This window comes from Talpa europaea (genome assembly GCF_964194135.1).
Source record: "Talpa europaea genome assembly, chromosome: 8".
Classification (NCBI taxonomy): domain Eukaryota; kingdom Metazoa; phylum Chordata; class Mammalia; order Eulipotyphla; family Talpidae; genus Talpa; species Talpa europaea.
This window is the reverse complement of record NC_140075.1, coordinates 122,205,260-122,222,226: the sequence shown is the minus strand read 5'-3', so window position 1 is coordinate 122,222,226 and position 16,967 is coordinate 122,205,260. Positions and strand designations below refer to the sequence as shown.

At 74.9% G+C, this 16,967-nt stretch overlaps 1 protein-coding gene across 1 annotated transcript; it reads left to right on the top strand.

The window, feature by feature from the left end:
- Nucleotides 1-8,771: 8,771 nt before the first annotated feature.
- NUDT14 (nudix hydrolase 14) lies at nucleotides 8,772-14,248 on the top strand. Its single transcript, XM_084239692.1, has 5 exons — nucleotides 8,772-8,895; nucleotides 11,318-11,361; nucleotides 11,728-11,792; nucleotides 11,950-12,187; nucleotides 13,973-14,248. Exons 1-5 carry the CDS (start codon nucleotides 8,815-8,817, stop codon nucleotides 14,211-14,213), a joined length of 669 nt encoding a protein of 222 aa, XP_084095818.1. The 5' UTR covers nucleotides 8,772-8,814; the 3' UTR covers nucleotides 14,214-14,248.
- The last annotated feature ends 2,719 nt before the right edge of the window (nucleotides 14,249-16,967 follow it).

The following is a 16,967-nucleotide window of genomic DNA, read 5'->3' as shown; positions in this document are numbered from 1 at the left end:
GGCGCCGTACTTGTGGGGCCGTGGTGTGCCCCTGGGCTCTCTGTTCTTGAGCCCAGGGGGGTGCCAGGGGGCACGGTGGCCCCGGCCCCCAGCCCAGGGCGGAGCACAGGCTCCTGAGGGTGTCAGGCAGGCTGGCGGGTGGAGCTGGGCCCCGCGGTGGCGGCAGACTCGGGAGGGCGGCGTGATGCGCCGGCACGGGGAGGCCTCGGGGTGGGAGTCCAGGAAGACCTCCTGGAGGGGGTGCTCCGGTTAGGCCTCGGGGGACCCGGAAGGTTCCAGGCACACAGAGGAGCCGACGCAGCCCGCAGTCGGGCGACGGGAGATGAGGCGGGAGAAGCGGCGAGAGCCCCTAAGGTGGGCCGGTGGGTCCGGCGGTGCAGGCCGGAGCGGGCGGCAGGCAGGGCTGCTCTCCGGGGGCTGCCGGGTGGGCCGAGCTTTGCGGGCTGGGGAGGGCGCGGGGGGGGGGGCCGGGCCAGGTGCAGTCCCAGGCAGGCCGTCTGGGCGAGGCCTCGGTGAGTCACCGCTGACCCGGCGGCCCGGCGCCACGGGGGCCCGGGCGTGCTGGCCGCAGGAAGCGGCGTGGACTGATAAAGGGCCAGAGTCGGAGGCCGCCCGGCCTCCCGCTTCCTGCGGCCCAAGCCGCGGGCTTGGCGCGGGGAGGGCCCCACGTGGACAGCTGCCGGCGTCAGCCACTGGACGCCTGCGGGACAGGTCGGCCGCGGCCCACGGAGTGCACAGGGAGTCCGGTGGCCACTGGCAGGCGCGGTTGAGGCTTCAGATGCAGGCGATGGCCGGGGGGTGGGTCACAGCCAGGGCAGGGGCCCGCGGAGGGGAGTGGGGCCGGCCGGGGTGTGGGGCAGGGTCCCTGGGCTGCCCGGGAGCTGGGGTGCTTGGGACACAGGGAGCAGGAGCCGGCATTTGGCCAGGTCAGTGCCCCTATCCTGCCAGCCCGGCGCAGCCCTGCCGCATGCCCCCCTCCGGCCAGGCCGGGCCCGCCACACCCACACGTCCTTGGCCGGTGCCCTGTGCTGCCCCTGCCGGTGGGTCTGCCCTCCGTCCCGCCCACCCTGGCCCCTCAGCCCATGAGCGCCTCCTCCATGACCGCTCCCTCCCACCTGGTGGCCGCTCAGAGCCTGCCCTGGGCCCTGCCACCCGGGAGCGTCTCTGTCCCCACCGCCTGTGTCATCTGCCCGAGGCCTGGGCTTGTCAAGGGAGGGGGCCTGGGGAGGGTCAGGGCCACCTGCCCCCAGGAGCCGCCCCAGGTCCCCCAGCCTCGGTCTGCCCCCACCTGCCCTGGGGCTTCCCGACCGTGGCGTGGCCAGGAGCTGGGCTGCTTCCAGAAAGGACCCCGCACGGGCCGCCTGCCTAGTGACCGCTCTGAGCAAGGCTGCCCGCTGCCAGATTCCAGGGGCTTCTGGGCCTCAGCACCAGCCCCGGCTGGGGGCCGGACTCCTCCGTGCCCCCGCCACGCTGGGCTGCCACACTGAGCACGTGCCCCTTTGGGGCCAGCCCCGTGGCCCTGAGACGCCGCTGCACAGCCCAGGGATTCCAGAGCGGGAGGAGGGTCACTTGTGCCCCCGTAGCCGCGCCCGCGGCCCTGCTGTGGCCCCGCTGAGGAGAGGGAGACCCCGCAGGCGCGCTCGGATGCAGATTGGAAGGGCGGGCGCCCCCGCTGGACCGCCCGCCTCAAGGGGTGGGAAGGCGCGCGGCCCCCGCGTCGAAGGCTGAGGCCTTTTGCGAAGATGATCGGCCCCGCGGCCGCCTCCAAAGCACGCTTCGCCCTTCGCAGCCCGTGGGGCCCCACGGAGGCCGGGCCGCCCAGGCCGGGGCTGTGGAGCAGGGGCTTATCAGTGCGGGCAGCTGGGGCCCGGCCCCGCGCAAGTGTCCCGGCCCAATTCAATGGCCATTGTCCGCCGGCCTCTTTGTTCAGGAGGCGGCCACTTCCTGCCTGGCCGAGCTGGGGCGGGTGGGCAGGAAACGCTCCTGGCTGAGGCCGCCGCAGCCTGGGTCAGAGGTGACGGCCACCTGCCCGGGCTCCGGCCCAGGCCAGGGCTGAGAGCCGCGCTGAGCTGGGCCTCCTGGGGCTCGCGGGCCCAGCTACAGGATGGGGGGGCGGCTGGCCTGGCCAACGGACCCTCTGGAGCTGGACAGGGCCGGGTCAGGAGGGGGCGCCTCCTCAGGCCCAGGGAACCTTACCCTCCCACCCCCACCCTCACCCTCCACCCTGCCCTGCAGGGGTGACGCCCCCAGTTACAGCAGCAGGCTCAAGTCCCAGGGGTGGACACTCGCCTGGCCGCCTTGCGCAGCAGTAGCCCCCTGGGTTCTCAGGCAGGGACAGGGCTGTGGCCTGGGCCCCGGACAAGGACAGGCCTGGCCAGGGGCTCGCCCCGCCCCACAGTCCCCATCCCCCGCCCCTCTGCTCAGAGCTGCCACTCGCCAGGCCCTGGGGACAGCCTCCACGTGGCCAGGCTTGGGACTGGGGTCTGTGGGGACGCGGGAAGGAGGGGAGTCCCCAGACCCCAGCAGACCTGCCAGCCTCTGCCCGTCCCCCCGTGCGGCAGCACCTCCCTTGGCTGGTCCCCAGAAGCCCCTCCCCACCCTACAGGGCCTGGCCCTCTGGAGAAGGGGCAGGCCAGGGCCTCTGCGGTCCCCGGTCGTGGCTAAGGCCTGTGCCTGGACATCACGGAGGCAGGCCTGTGGGCACAGGAGAGACTTGGGGGCAACACTTGAGAAGAACCAGGGTGCGCCAGAGTGGAGGGGGGCAGGGGGCAGGGCTTGGCCCCGGAAGGACAGGGTGGGCCATGGAGCCCGGAGCGGGCGGGTGAGGGCCCGGGCGGCGGGCTTGGCGCAGGGCTTGGCACGAGGCGGGTGGCGGTCGCTGGAGCCTCGCCCAGGAAGGAGAAGGAGCGGTGCAGAGGGCGGTGGGCGGCGGACAGGCCGAGGCCGGGGACAGCCGCCGGGCCAGGCCCCTGAGGGCGCAGCAGAGCCAGAGGGGCAGGGGCTTCCCCTGGAGCCCCCTGGAAGGCGGGAGGGGACGGGCCAGGCCCGCTGAGGAGGCAGCCAGCATCGCTCCACGCGCCGGCCCTGCCCACTGCTCTGCCCGCGGCCCCCGCCGTCTCCGCTGGCCCCTGCCCGCCCCTCCTCCAGGCAGCCCCACGGCACTCTCCGGGGCCCCACCCTGGGCGACGGGGCCTGTGCGTTCCAGGCTCCCGCTGGGTCGGGGGACACGCTGCCGCCCTCCCCGGCTGGGGGTCCCCGGGCCTGGCCCCGACCGCACTCACCCCTGCCTATTCCCCGAGGGCCTCCGAGCGCACGCCGCGGGGTGGGACCTCTGTCCTGGGACCCCTGCGGGCCGGGGCCACGAGGGCCCTCACCTGGCCCTGCCCTGCCCGGCCCGGCCGAGCCTCAAGCCCCACCCAGGGGCCGGGAGGGCATCACTGGTGTGTGATGGGTGCCGGGCAGCCTGCGGGGGAGCAGGTGGGGACCCTGGTGGGCTGGGTCACCCAGAGTGGAGCCCGGGCGGGCCCCCGGGGCACCCCGGGGCTGGCTTGCGGGCTGGGCTGAGGCGCCGGGCGGGTGGGGATGGCTGCCCCCCTGCCTGGCCCCCGTGGCGGTGGAGCTGGGCTTCCAGATCAGCGAGGAGGCCGCACGCGACACCTACGTGGCCTCCCGCCATCGCCCCCGCCCACAGCCACGGCCAGGCCCAGAGGCCACGCGTCCAGGGCAGCCAACGCGGCTCCCACCCCGCGGAGCACATGGGGCAGCTGCGCCCCCACCTCCCAGAGGCAGACGCAGCACCCCTGCTCCGGCCGCGCGGGGACAGGAGGAAGGAGGCGCGGAGACGGCCCGCGCAGCAGGAGCCTCGGGGTGCCAGGGCCAGGCTGGGGGCGGGAGGGGCGCCCCCGGGGCGGGAGGAGGCGCAGGGAGGAGCTCCAGGAGCAAGAGCCCAGCGCGCAGAGTCCAGGGTCGGCCCGGACACTGGCTGTGAGGGCCGGGCTCAGGCCAGGCAGCCCCTGCACCCCTGCCCCCTGCCGCCCGGCCGCGCCCCCCTGCCAGCTCCGGCCGTGTCCAGAGTAACTCCGGCCCAGCGTGGTCTAAAGGGGGGCGCCTGGAGCTGGGAGTGCCCGGCCAGGCTGCCGACCGGTCTCCGGGGCCTGGACCCGTGGCTGGGCTCCGCCCCCGCAGGGGCACGACCGCCCGGGTGTTTTCCGTGGTGGCAAGAGGGACGACCGCCTGCGGGAGCTGCCGCGGCCGCCCTGGAAAGTGGCCCGGGTTCACCCGCATCATGGAATCGCCCCGGCCACCCCACCCGCCTCGGCGTCTGCGGAAGCAATGCCCCCCGGCGCCACGCACCACCAGGGGTGCAGGGACGGCCCCGGGCCAGGCCCCTAAGGGGGCGTCCGCTTCAGGGGGGAGTGCGTGGCGGGCTGGGCATGGCCTGCAGGGGGCATCCGCCGGCGAGGGTGTGGGGTGCCCCGGGGCCGGCGGGCAGGGGCATCCACGCCGGGGTGGGGCGCGTGCGGCAGGACTCGGAAGTGCTTCAAAGAGCAGAGGGAGCTGGAGGGGGACGTGCCTTGGAGCCGGGAGAACGGAGGCAAGTGCCGGACACTCGCTGGGGGGACGGATGGACGAGAGACACTCGTAAGCAGGAGTGGGTGCTAATAAACGGGGTGTTGAGGCTGGGGGAGGGGCGGGGTGTGGTTTGAGGAAACATCTTTCAAAGGCATCGAGACGTCTAAACACGCACACGAGTGAGGGTGACCGGGACGTGTGGGGGCCGCACCCCGACTTCTGGAGCAGCTGGAGCCGGTTGCCTTGAAGACACCCTGCCCAGGTAATTCCTGCAAGGACAGGCCAAAGCGGGCGCTGGACACGTCTCCAACTGTCCAGTATGACGTCCGTCTTCACGCCCAAACACTGAATTACTTCCCCTAGTTTTGCTTCAAAATGTCAACCCTCCGGGCTTCCCCGGTGGCGCAAGAGATTAAGACGCAACCTAGGAAGCCCGTCACAGCCACTGCAGCGCGCGTTCCATCCCCGGCCAGCGAGAATCCCGCACGGCGCGCAGACCTCTCCGGCCGCCCGCCGCTCCCCCCAGCAGTGTGCTTCGGTCCTTCTGCCTGCTCTGCGCCCCCTCTGGCTCTGGCGGATCCTCTCACCCCCACACCTCTGGCCTGTACCCACTGCTTGTATGCATAAATGAATCTTTAAAAACAAAAAAACAAAAAGGCAACCCTCCTGTTTTGCAGGTGTGTGGCTTTATAGGGAAGAACAACTTGATTTCAGGGTAATTTAAGGAAAATCGGTGCGAACCCGCCCCACACTGGGGCTGAGCAGCTGCGGCGACAGGCTGTCCATCGCGTCGTGTCCGCCACGTCCCTCTCCACGAGAGCCGCTGGTGCCGGCCCGACGGCTCGTCTCCGGTCCGTAGCAGGGGCTCGCCGCAGGGCTGTGGCGCCTGTGGCCCGGGAAGCTGGCACACCCAGCGCATGCACGCGGGGCAGCGTCACTGACCCCGCACGGGGTGAAGGACGGTGGTCCCGGCCCTCGTCTCCCGCCGCTCAGTTGGTCCAGGCGAGGCTGACGAGCACGGGGGGCCACCAGCGCTCTGCTGGCCGCTCCGCTCGGGCCATCTTGGCTCAGGCCATGATGATGGGCAGCGCCCAGGACGCCGGCGGGACCCAGAGGAGGCTTTTGGACAGCGGGAACAGGGAGGCAGCCACGACGGCCGCGAGTGGATGAGGAGGCCAGGCTGCCGCGCGCCTGAGGGATGCGGGCCTGGCCCTCAGAGGGGACGCCATGGGGCCCACCCTCTCCCCACCACGCCCCCCGGGCTGCTTTGCTGGGCCCTGAGGTTGGATGGTCGTCTCTGCAGAGATGCTGACACCCCCAGGGCAGGTTCCCTCAAATTCCCAGGCCAGGCCCACATGACGTCCACGGAAGATGCGCCAGGCGGCGGCACTGAGGCCAGAGCTGTGTCCACGTGGGCACGTGGCGCGGGCGCGTCCCTGTGCACGGGAGGGAAGCTGGACGCTCCGCGGGGCCTTTCGCAGGGCACATGGGGGCTGCCCTTGCCCTGCCCCCCCCGGACATCGTTGTGCCCAGGATGGGGGCTCTGGGCAGGGGTCTGCTCCGAACCATGGGCAGCACCTTCCCCTCTGCAGACGCCTGGACGGCCTGGGTGGCCGCGGGGGCCAAGTGCGAGGTGGGTGGCGGCCCCCACCTTCGGGTTGGGAGGGGGACGCCGCGCGGGGCAGGGTGCCCTCAGAGGCTTCTGGCGCCTGGGCAGGGAGGGGCAATGTGTGGGGCTCCCCCTAATGGCCATGGTTTCTTTGGCTGTGTCACTTCGACAAAATTTAAATCGGGGCCTCCCTGGGGGCTCCCGGGTCAGTCTCAGCGCCATGAAGCTGTCCACGGCTGCTGCGGCCTGAGTGTGACTCCGGCCCGGGAGCTGCCCGCAGGGCGCAGCAGACCCTCCCGTCTCCCCGCTGCCCCCTCAGCAGTGGGCTTCAGTGGACCCGCCTGCTCTGCTCCCCACTCTGTCTCTGGGGAGTCCTCTCACCCCCGCACCTCTGGGCTGTACCCCAGCTCTTGCGGCATGCAGAAATAAATCTTTAAAAAAAATCGGCTAAGGCTCCAAACCTACCCAAGGGCCACCCTTCCACTGAAGCACCAGCACCCCTGGCCCAAGTGGAGGTGTCTGGGGCGCCCAGAACATCCAGGGCTGGAGGGCTGTGCAGCGGGGGGTGCCTGGGGCATGAGCCAGGTGGCCTGGTGGGGGTTTCTTCACCAGCCCCCCTGCTGCCTCTGCCCCCACCCCGCCCCCCGGGCACGCTGGCCTTGCCCTGTGCTGGAGGAGCAGGGAGCTCGCACAGCACAGCTCCCTGTCTGCTGCCAGGAAGGAAGCGCCCCCCGGGCCCGCTGCTGAGGAGGAGGTGCCCAGCAGTGGGCGTGGGGGGCAGGGACAGCCCTGGGCCTCCAGGGGTCTCAGGGCAGAGCACCCCAAGGACCGTGGGAAAGCTGGCGGCCAGGTCAAGGCCGACTCAGCCAGTCTCCAAGGACAGCTCCTGCCCCGGTGCCGTCTGTCCTGGAGTCAGGCGGGCCCAGGACTCTGGCCACAGGGCCAAAAGACAGGACACTTTCAACACCCTGAGGCGGGGTGCGGTGGGGGAGCTGGCTGCTGAGAAAGGGCCCGAGCACCCTGAGACTGCCACGCACACTGGGGAGGCTCTTCCACCCGATCGCCGGGCAGGGCCAGCAAGCGCCACGGGCCCATTTAGCTCCCGAGATTCCAGTCCAGCTGCCCTGCAGGGAGGCCCAAGGGAGGGGCCCAGCGGAGCCAGGACCCTCCGGGGCCACGGGCGTCACACCGCAATAAGTAACAGCAACTTGGGAGTCAGCTGCCAAGCCGCCCGGCCACACCTGGGGGGCTGCACCCGCACCTGGTTCTGCCCCACAGCCCCCCACCCTGCGCTCCCCAACCTCACCCCCGAGGCCCTGACCGGTCCTTCGGGTGCTCGGGGGAGCAAGAGGCCCCTGCCCGGCCACACGGGCACCCAGCAGGGAACAGCAGCGCGCGGGGCCGGGGAGGGCTGAGCCTGGGCGGCTTCGGGGCCGGGGCCGGCAGGTGCCCCGGGCCGGGCCCCAGAGCCGCGGGGGAAGCCCGGCTCTGCCTGGTGCTGGCGACGCCCCCTTCCCTCTGCCCGCAGCCTTCCAGAGCCTTCTCTCCCCAGCCGACACCCCAGAGGCGCCCGCCCCGCCGCGCCCCGCCCCGGCTCGGCGCCCCCAGCTCTTCCCGCCTCCCAGGGGGGCAGCCGCGGCCGCCCGCCCCGTCCCTTCCGGGGCCTTCCCTGCGCCGGCCCCGCCGCGGGCGCGTGCCCGGGCGCACTCCCGCCAGGGCGCCCCGCCCGCCCCGGCGCCCCCGCCCGCCCCGCCCGCCCCGGAGCCCCGCCCGCCCCGCCCGCCCCGCCCGCCCCGGCGCCCCCGCCCGCCCCGCCCGCCCCGGAGCCCCGCCCGCCCCGCCCGCCCCGCCCGCCCCGCCGGCCCCGCCCGCCCCGGCGCCCCCGCCCGCCCCGCCGGCCCCGCCCGCCCCGGCGCCCCCGCCCGCCCCGCCCGCCCCGGAGCCCCGCCCGCCCCGCCCGCCCCGCCGGCCCCGCCCGCCCCGGCGCCCCCGCCCGCCCCGCCCGCCCCGCCCGCCCCGGCGCCCCGCCCGCCCCGGCGCCCCGCCCGCCCCGCCGGCCCCGCCCGCCCCGGCGCCCCCGCCCGCCCCGCCCGCCCCGGAGCCCCGCCCGCCCCGCCCGCCCCGCCCGCCCCGGCGCCCCCGCCCGCCCCGCCCGCCCCGGAGCCCCGCCCGCCCCGCCCGCCCCGCCCGCCCCGCCGGTCCCGCCCGCCCCGGCGCCCCCGCCCGCCCCGCCGGCCCCGCCCGCCCCGGCGCCCCGCCCGCCCCGGCGCCCCGCCCGCCCCGCCGGCCCCGCCCGCCCCGGCGCCCCGCCCGCCCCGGCGCCCCGCCCGCCCCGGCGCCCCGCCCGCCCCGCCGGCCCCGCCCGCCCCGGCGCCCCGCCCGCCCCGGCGCCCCGCCCGCCCCGCCGGCCCCGCCCGCCCCGGCGCCCCGCCCGCCCCGGCGCCCCGCCCGCCCCGCCGGCCCCGCCCGCCCCGGCGCCCCGCCCGCCCCGCCCGCCCCGGCGCCCCGCCCGCCCCGCCCGCCCCGGAGCCCCGCCCGCCCCGCAGGCCCCGCCCGCCCCGGCGCACTGAGCATGCCCGCGCCGGTCACGCACGCGCCGGCCGAGTCCAGCGCCGCCCCGCCGCGCCGCCGCCATGGAGCGCATCGAGGGGGCGGCCGTGAGCCGCTGCGCAGCCTCGCCCTACCTGCGGCCGCTCACGCTGCACTACCGCCAGGTGAGCCGCGCCGCCGCCCCCGCCCGCGCCGGGCCCCGCCCCCCGCCCGCGCCGGGCCCCGCCCCGCCCCCCGCCCGGCCCCGCCCCCCGCCCGTCCCCGCCCCGTCCCCGCCCCACCCCCGCCCGGCCCCGCCCGCGCCGGGCCCCGCCCCGCCCAGCAAGGCCCCGCCCCATCCCTCCAGGCCCGCCCCTCCCCTGGCCCCGCCCCACCCGCGCTCGCGTCAGGCCCCGCCTTCCCACCCACGCCAGGCCCCGCCCCGCGCCAGGCCCGCCCCCGCGCCAGGCCCCTCCCACCAGTGCCATGCCCCGCCCCGCCCCGGGCCCCGCCCCCAGCCTCCGAGCCCCGCCCGCGCCAGAGGCCCCGCCCGCCGGCTCTGTCCCGGTGTGGGACGCGCATCCCTGGACCAGGCTTTGCAGCGGGACCTCTGTGCCTGGCACGCGGCAGCCTCCAGGATGTGCTGGTGCCCTGCAGCTCCCTGACCCTGCCCGACGGCTGTCCCGTCGCGCCCACCCCCACCCCCCCCTCGCTTGCCCGCCCGCCGGCCAGGACTCCAGGGCCAGGTCTGGGTCCCTTGCCTGGCCCCCCAGGGCAGCGCCTGTGCCGCTGGTGCTCTCCAGGCCCCTCCACCCACCAACCGAGGCCCCCGCGCCTCACCCTCCTGTCGTCCTGCTGCTGCCGCCACTCTGCCAGCTCGAGGACGGGGGATTCCCATGTCCCCGGAGACCAGGTTGGCAGCGCGGCGTCCGGCCAGCGGTGGGGTCAGCAGGTGGAGAGTGGAGGCCAGAGGTCACCACCCTCTTCGGTGCTGGCCACACAGCCCTGGGCTGGGCCCGGGGGCTGCCAGGGCCAGGATGCAGCCCCTCCCTCCGCTTCTTGGGGAGCCGCAGCTTGGGGGCCTCCCACCTCCAGGACTGTGGGTGGGGTGGGGCTGGCTGGACCAGGCGTGTGTGCCTCTGAGGGCCCTCCGCGGGCCGGTCATCAGCCACCCCTGGCTGGGGCCGTCTGGTGGGCAGGTAGACCGAAGGCAGCGTTCCCGGCCTGACTCCGCCCCCACCCTGTCGCTCCCTCCTAGGCCCCCAGAGAGGAGCCATGCTGGGGCCCAGCTAGGTGGGCGGGGGTCTGGAGGGGCAGGCTGGCCTCCGGCTCCCTGCGCCCCCTGGGCTGTCTCTAAGGGGCTGAGAACCTTTCGACCTTGGGTCCAAGAATCACCTGCACAGGGGGCTCTCCTGGACCCCGCCGGGGCACAGGGCACGTGGCCAGCAGGGGCGGGGGAGCGCCCTGGGTGGGTGGCCACCCCGAGGCTGATCTCAGGCAGGCCTGGGCCTGCCGCTGGGGGCGTGCCTCACAACGGCCTCCCTGGCAGCCTGACCCACACGCAGGACGCTGGTCTCCCTCCCCTTGGAAACCGAGACGGCTGCCACTCCGGCTAGACGCTGCTGCCTCTCCGCCCCCTGCCCAGATGCGGTTCTGCCCCCTGTCCCACAGGCCTGGCGCCCGCTGTGGGGCCTGCTGCCCACCACCCCCTCCAGGAGGCTCAGGGACAGGTGGGCCCTCGGGGTTCCCCTTTTCTGCTGCGCCTTGTCTCGGGCGCTCAGCTCTGTCCACCTCACGGCCTGCACGGGGGCGAGCGTGCTGGTGGTGGGGAGCCGCAAGTGGGGCCCCGGCTTGCTCCACCCGCGACATGGGGCACCTGCCCTGTGCCCGCCAGGTGGTGGCCGCCGTGCCCTAGAGCCCGGAGGACCGGATCCGCCTCGCCTGGCTGGGTTCCGGGCCCCTCCTGTCCCCACCTGCCAGAGCCTGTCACCGCCGACTCCGGTGGCCTCAGCGGCCGGCCCCAGCCCCCCGCCCCCCCGCGCAGCCTCTTTCCTCCGCTGAGGACCACTGGTCATGGGAGGCGTTTGGGCGGGGGGCCAACGCTGGGGGAGGCAGCGGAACAGCAGGACCGCAGACATGGGGCCGGGCCGGGGCTACGCTGCTGTCCAGCCCCCTTGCTCGCACCATCTCCGCGCCCTGCCGCGCCACCAGCCGCCTGTCCCTCCTGCCTCCCGGCGTCCGCACCCGAAGGAGCCTTGTCCGCGACAGCCCCGTGCGCCGCTGCCCCGACCTTCCCTGCCCGCCAAGGGCCCACCATGGTCTTCCCAGGCCCCACACGACCCTCCCCACGCTCCGTGACAGGACGCGGCTGCTCGGACGTGCCTTTCACCCCTGCCAGGGGTTTCTGCCCAGGAGAGCCCAGGGCTGTCGAGCCCCCCTCCCCCCCCACCCCCGCCAGCCCAGGCCGCTTCCTCGCCCACTGGCTGCAGCGCCCACGCCCTGTGGGCCGGGCCCGGGGTCTTCCCGCCTGGCCTTCCCGCTCGGCCAGAGGACCCCCAGCCCTGCTTCGGCCCCTGGGCCTGCTGACGGCCGCCCTGCCTCTTCCAGAACGGCGTCCGGAAGTCCTGGGACTTCATGAGGACCCATGACAGGTGAGGCCCGGGCTGGACCCACCTCGGCGCAAGCCCCGAGAGGCGTCCCTGGAGCATGGGACCCAGGGCCGGACCCCGCCCTGTCTCCGCATGTCTGCGCCCCCGTGGTCCTGGTGTCCCCGGCCGGCCGTGGCCTTCCTCTCTGCAAGGGGTCAGCCTGCGGCTGAGCGGGGCGGCCAGTCTGCACCCGGGGGGCCCGTGCCCGAGAGCGGCCACGGCGGGGTGCGGGCTGCTCGGCGGCCTGCCAGCTGGGGGGGCAAAGCAGCCGGGGCCCCTCTCCCCTCTGAGCACGGGCCCCCACTTCCCGGGTGCCGGGGGCGGCGGGCCGGCCGGGGCCCCTGTGGTGAGCGCTGGTCTGCCCCACAGCGTGTCCATTCTCCTGTTCAACTTGTCCCAGAGGAGCCTGGTGCTGGTCAAGCAGTTCCGGCCGGGTGAGGCCCTGGGGGTGCTGGGGGGCGCTGCGGGCGCTGGGTCCTGGGGGCACGGGGACGGATCTGCGGGCCCCGGGTTGGGCGGCAGACGAGGGGGGAGGCTCCCAGGGAAGCCGTGGCCCCAGGGTGGCCGCTGAGGGGCCGTGGCCGCCCCCAGCCGTGTACGCCAGCGAGGTGGAACGCCGCTTCCCCGGCTCCCTGGAGGCCGCGGACCAGGACGGGCCCCGGGTGCTGCCGGCGGTGCTGCCCGGGGCGGCGGGAGTGACGTACGAGCTGTGTGCCGGCCTCGTGGACCAGCCGGGGCTGTCGCTGGAGGAGGTGGCCTGCAAGGAGGCGTGGGAGGAGTGTGGCTACCGCCTGGCCCCCGCGGAGCTGCGCCGGGTGGCCTCCTACAGGTGAGCGGGCCGGGCCCCCCGGCGGCACCCCACAGGCTGGCGGGCCGGGCCCCGTCAATCATGGGGCCGGGGAAAGGTTGGACGTCTGTGCCTCGAACGGTGACCCGGGCCGGAAGCAGGCGCTGGGCTGGTGCTGGCCAGCTCGCCTTCCGCCCCCCCTGCGGCCCCGGCTGGGGGCGGGCTCGGTGGCAGCTGCTGAGGCAGACGCTGCTGCTTCCTGTGGGATTAGGCTCCGGGGTGGGGCGACGCCAGACAGCGCTCGGGAACCAGCAGCCCAGGCGGGACGGGGGCCGGCCCGACCTCGACGCCCACGCCCCTGCCGCTCGCCCTCCCCACGGCACAGGGTGCTGGGCGCCACCCTCCCTGCTCCAGGGACTCCGAGGGTCTCCGGCCTGGGGAATGAAGGGGGCGGAAGGAGGACTCTCGGTGTCCCCCACGTGCTGTGCGGGGGCCTGCTCTGCCTGGGGACCCCAGCCGCTGCTCAACCCGGCCGGGGCCGCACCTATTGGGCCTCGGCAGCCCCGGCCTGGGGTGGGGAGCGGCCTCTGGCAGGAGTGAGCAGGACCTGGCTGCCGGCGCCTCCAGCCTCCGCTGCTGTCGTGCGGGGGGCCGGGAGAACCCCAGCCCTGGGGTTGGGGCAGGGGCTGGGGGCAAGGACGGGAGGCCTGGGGAGACACCTTATCAGGTCTGCTCCCCTTGGGGGATGTGCAGGGCTTCTGGCTACAGCCTGAGCCTGGGCAGCGGGCGGCCTGGAGGCCAGGGGGTGGCCGGGGGCTGGGAGAGGTCAGGCACGTCCTGGGGCGAAGGCAGAGCGTCTGCTCCTGCCCGGGCCCCGGTGGCGGCTCCCACTTGTCCCGGCTCATGGGGATGAGGCCAGGCAGGCCGGACCCTGGTGGCCCCGGGGAGACCGGGGAGCGCTCCTCTTGGCTGCCAGGGGCCGAGCTCATCCTCCCAAGGCCGCGGAAGGGGTCTGGGAGCCGCAGGCGGCCGCTGCATCAAAGGCGCCTGCCAGGCCGCGCGCGGAAACGGCTGTCAGGAAGGGCCCAGGAGCCGGGGCCGCGAAGAGTCCGTGGCGGTGTCTGGGTGGCCCGGCCTGGGCGGATGAGGCCGGCACCTGCCCTGCGCCCCCAGGGCCCCCTGTGGCTCCCCCGCCCGCTTGCAGCTTGCGTCCCCAGTGCCCTCGGCCGCAGTCCCTGCCCCTCCCGTTCTGGGGTCTCACGGCAGTGGGCCTGTGCTCCGCTCCAGCCTCCCCCAGCCTGGCCCACCTTTGCAGCCTTGGGCAAACTCTGGGACGTCCCTGCCCCCGCCCCGCACGCCCCGGCCCCCTCGGGCCTACAGCACTGCTGTCCCCAGCTTGGGACGTGCGTCCTGCAGGAGGCGGTGTGGGTGCTGCCCAGGCTGCCCCGGGGCCCTCTCCTGGTCAGCACTCAGCAGCCGCAGGGCCTGAGCTGGCCCCTGGGAGCAGGAGGCAGGCCGGAGGCCCTGTGAGCAGGAGGGGCTGTGGTGGGTCCAGCCTCTCGCCGCCCTGGACCACTGGCCGCTATCACGGCAGGCCGGGCTCTCGGGGCAGCTCACCCCCAGACTGCAGCCCCTGAGCTCAGGTCCTGGAGCCCCTCCCTGAAACACAGGCTTCTCGCCTTCAGGAGCATCCACCTTCCTCAGGGGCCCTGACTGCCCCGGAGGGTGTGGCCCGGGGTCCTGGGCCTGCTTCGAGGGCCGAGGCGGGGGCAGGCGGGCCCTGAGGTGGGCGTCCCCGGAGCTCAGCAGGCCCGTCTCCACCCACAGGGCCGGCGTGGGACTGACAGGCTCCAGCCAGACCCTGTTCTATGCAGAGGTGACGGACGCCCAGCGGGGCGGCCCGGGTGGGGGCCTGGCGCAGGAGGGCGAGCTCATTGAGGTCCTGCACCTGCCCCTGGGCGCTGCCCAGGCCTTCTCCGACGACCCGGAGGTGCCCAAGACGCTCGGAGTCATTTTCGGCATCACGTGGTTCTTCAGCCACGTGGCCCCTGGCCTGGATCCCCAGTGACCCTCGGCGCGGTCAGGGCTGCCCGGCCTCCCGTCCTGCACACCCAATAAAGCCCCCAGCCCTGGCCCGTGTCCTCGCTGTGCCTGTGACGGGTGGTGGGCGAGCCTGGCCCTGCCTCCTCCTGGGAGAGCCCCTGCACCAGCTGGAGCCTCCGCTGCAGGCCACTGAGGAGCTGTGCCCAGCAGCGGGCTGAGGACAGACCCCGGTCGCGCCTCGGGCAGGGAGGGTGCTTGCCGGCCACGCGGCCACAGGGAGGACGGCGCGCCCCACCCTGGGCATGCGGGATCCCCTTGGGAGGCCGGGAGCCCCCCAGCCCCCAGCTGCCCTGCCTGACCGCCGTGTGCCGGACGGCCTGCGAGCCCCAGGGGTGCACTTCCAGGTAGGGCCTGTCTGGAGGGCAGGCTTCGGAGCACCAGGGCCTGGGGGTGCGCCGGCCCCCGCAGGGCCGCGTCACAGTGGCCAGAGCCCTCACGGGCACTCGTGGGCCCGCTGACACCACTCAGGGGCTGGGTCCGGCCTGGAGGACAGGAGGTGTCCCAGAGGAAGGGAAGGCTGCCCCCCCCCCCAGAGCCCAGCCCTCTGGCCGGTGCCCTTGGGAACAGGCTGGGGGCCATCAGGTCCTCGACCCCAGGCCCGGGGCGGGGGGCGGGGGGGGGCAAGGCGACCAGGGACATGTCCCCACGGGGGGCTGCAGGTGGGGACGGGGGAGCAGGAGGGACCAGGAGCTTTGCTGGAAACTGACTCATGGCTCGGGGCCCTGCCTGGATGTGGAGGGTGCCCGTCCTGCGCCAGGCTGACCCCACCTTGACCCCAGGCAGGCACTCCAGCGCAGCCCTGCCTCCCTGCCGCTGGGCGGGCGGGGTCCTGGCTGCTGGGAGGCCAGGCAGGGCCTCAGCAGCGACAGCACCTGTATGCAAATGTGTGCTGTGCTGCCCGGAGGGCCAGGTGAGCCAGGGGCGTGTCGGGCGTCGGAGGGGCTGCAGCTCTAGCCTGCCCTGGGGTCCGGTGTGGCCAGAGATGTCGGGGCCTCTGCACGGAGCCCGGCAACCCGCCTCCCCGCCGGCCTGTGGGCTCCGCCCGCCGCCTGGGAGGGCTCTGGGAAGACTGAGCGGATGGCGGCTGCATGGAGCCCTGGGGAGCGTGCCGGCTCCACAAGGGGTGGGCGGCCCCCCTGCTAGGCAGTCCACGGGCCGGTCAGCAGGCATGGCTGGCCTAATGGAGCTGGCATCGATTTCCCAGCACTGGGGGGGCTGTAACCGGAAACCCCCTGCTGTCCGCTATATTTAGCAGCGCAGAGCACCAGCGGAAGCTCAGCCCCGTCCTGAGCGCGGCTGGCCTGTCCCAGCCCCACAGCCTGCGCGGGAGGCCTGGGGCCGAGGCCCTGTGGCCAGGCCGAGGGGCCCCACCCAGCTGTGCCGGGGCCTGTGTCAGCGAGCTCCCCTCAAAGCTGCCGGAGAGAGCTCCTGGGCTCTCCCAGCTGGGGAGCTGGGAGCCTGACGGGGTTGAGCCTGGTGGCCCCCAGGACAGAGCCGGAAGCCTTCCTGGAAGAGGGGGAGCCCTTTCCCGTTGGCTCTCACCCCTGGGCCCAAGGGCTGCAGATACCCCTGCTGTGGTCCCCAGCAGTGAGGAGCCCCCGGCCAGCCATCCCCGGCCCTCTCCCCTGCGGCCGCCTTCCTGACGGCCCAACCAGCACTCTGCCTGGGCTCCGGCTGCGGGAGGGCCGGGGGCCTGCGGGGGGTGAGGGGGGCTTGAGTGACTCCCTGGCCGTGTGACCCCCGGCTGTGCGACCCCCCCCCTCCCGGCTCTGTGACCCCCTGGCTGTGCCCAAGTCAGCCCCCACAGGCCTGGCCGGAGACAGGTGGGGCCAGGCCACTGTCTCCCCTGCTGTGCAGGACGGAGGAGCCCTGCGCCCCAGGGGGCCAGGCCAGTGGGGAGGGCCCTGGGGAGCGGGCTTCAGCCTGGAAAGGGGTGCGCATCCCTCACCAAGGCCACGCCGGCAGGGCAGAGCCCGGTCTGAGACTTCCGGAAGCGCCCTGTGAGCCCGGCCTGCCTCAGCCCTGGGCCAGAGCTGGCCTGGCCACCCTTCCCTCCCACGCCGCGGCCACGGCAGGAAGCCTCAGAGGTGGACGAGGGAGGGGCCCTCGGGATTGTTCTACGATTCCGCCCCTCCTGCCTGGAATTCCCCCTCCTCAGGCCTCCACAGCCCCGCCGGCCCCTCTCCGGGCACTGCAGCCCACCCGGGGCCTCCCGCACAGGCAGGGCGCCCCCCGCCCACGCAGGCGGCCACGGAGCAGCCCAGCTCCGCTGCTTCCTGGGGCTTCCGGCCGGCTTCCCTGAGCGGGAAGACGCGGCCCCGAAGGCCCAGCGCCCAGCTCACCTACGCCCTGGCCTCCCGGCCCGGCTCCTCGCCCCGGGGCGACTGACGGCTGTCCTCTGGGTCTGAGCAGACCGCGTTTGTGCACCCTGACGCCGGTCCCTCTGCCTGTCCTCTGTCCACCCGGCTGGGGGCCCCGAGGGTGGACCGGGACCGTCCGCTCACTGCTTTGGCTGAGAGCTGGGTCGGGCAGGGAGAGGCCGGCTCCCTGGTTGTGGGGCAGTGGGCCGGGCAGGGATGGGCCCTGGACTCGGGCTGGGGGCTCCCGTGCCCTCTTGGGGTCCGCGCCTGCGTCTGAGGGGAGAGGAGGTGAGGGGCATCTGCACCGTGGCCCTCCTCCCTGCAGGCAGCAGCCGCTGCCCGCCCCCGGGAAGGACCAG

Coding starts and splice junctions, on each gene's coding strand:
- NUDT14 (XM_084239692.1), top strand. CDS start 8,815: ATGGAGCGCATCGAGGGGGCGGCCGTGAGCCGCTGCGCAGCCTCGCCC. Junction 8,896..11,317: donor TCACGCTGCACTACCGCCAG/GTGAGCCGCGCC, acceptor TGCCTCTTCCAG/AACGGCGTCCGGAAGTCCTG. Junction 12,188..13,972: donor CGCCGGGTGGCCTCCTACAG/GTGAGCGGGCCG, acceptor CTCCACCCACAG/GGCCGGCGTGGGACTGACAG.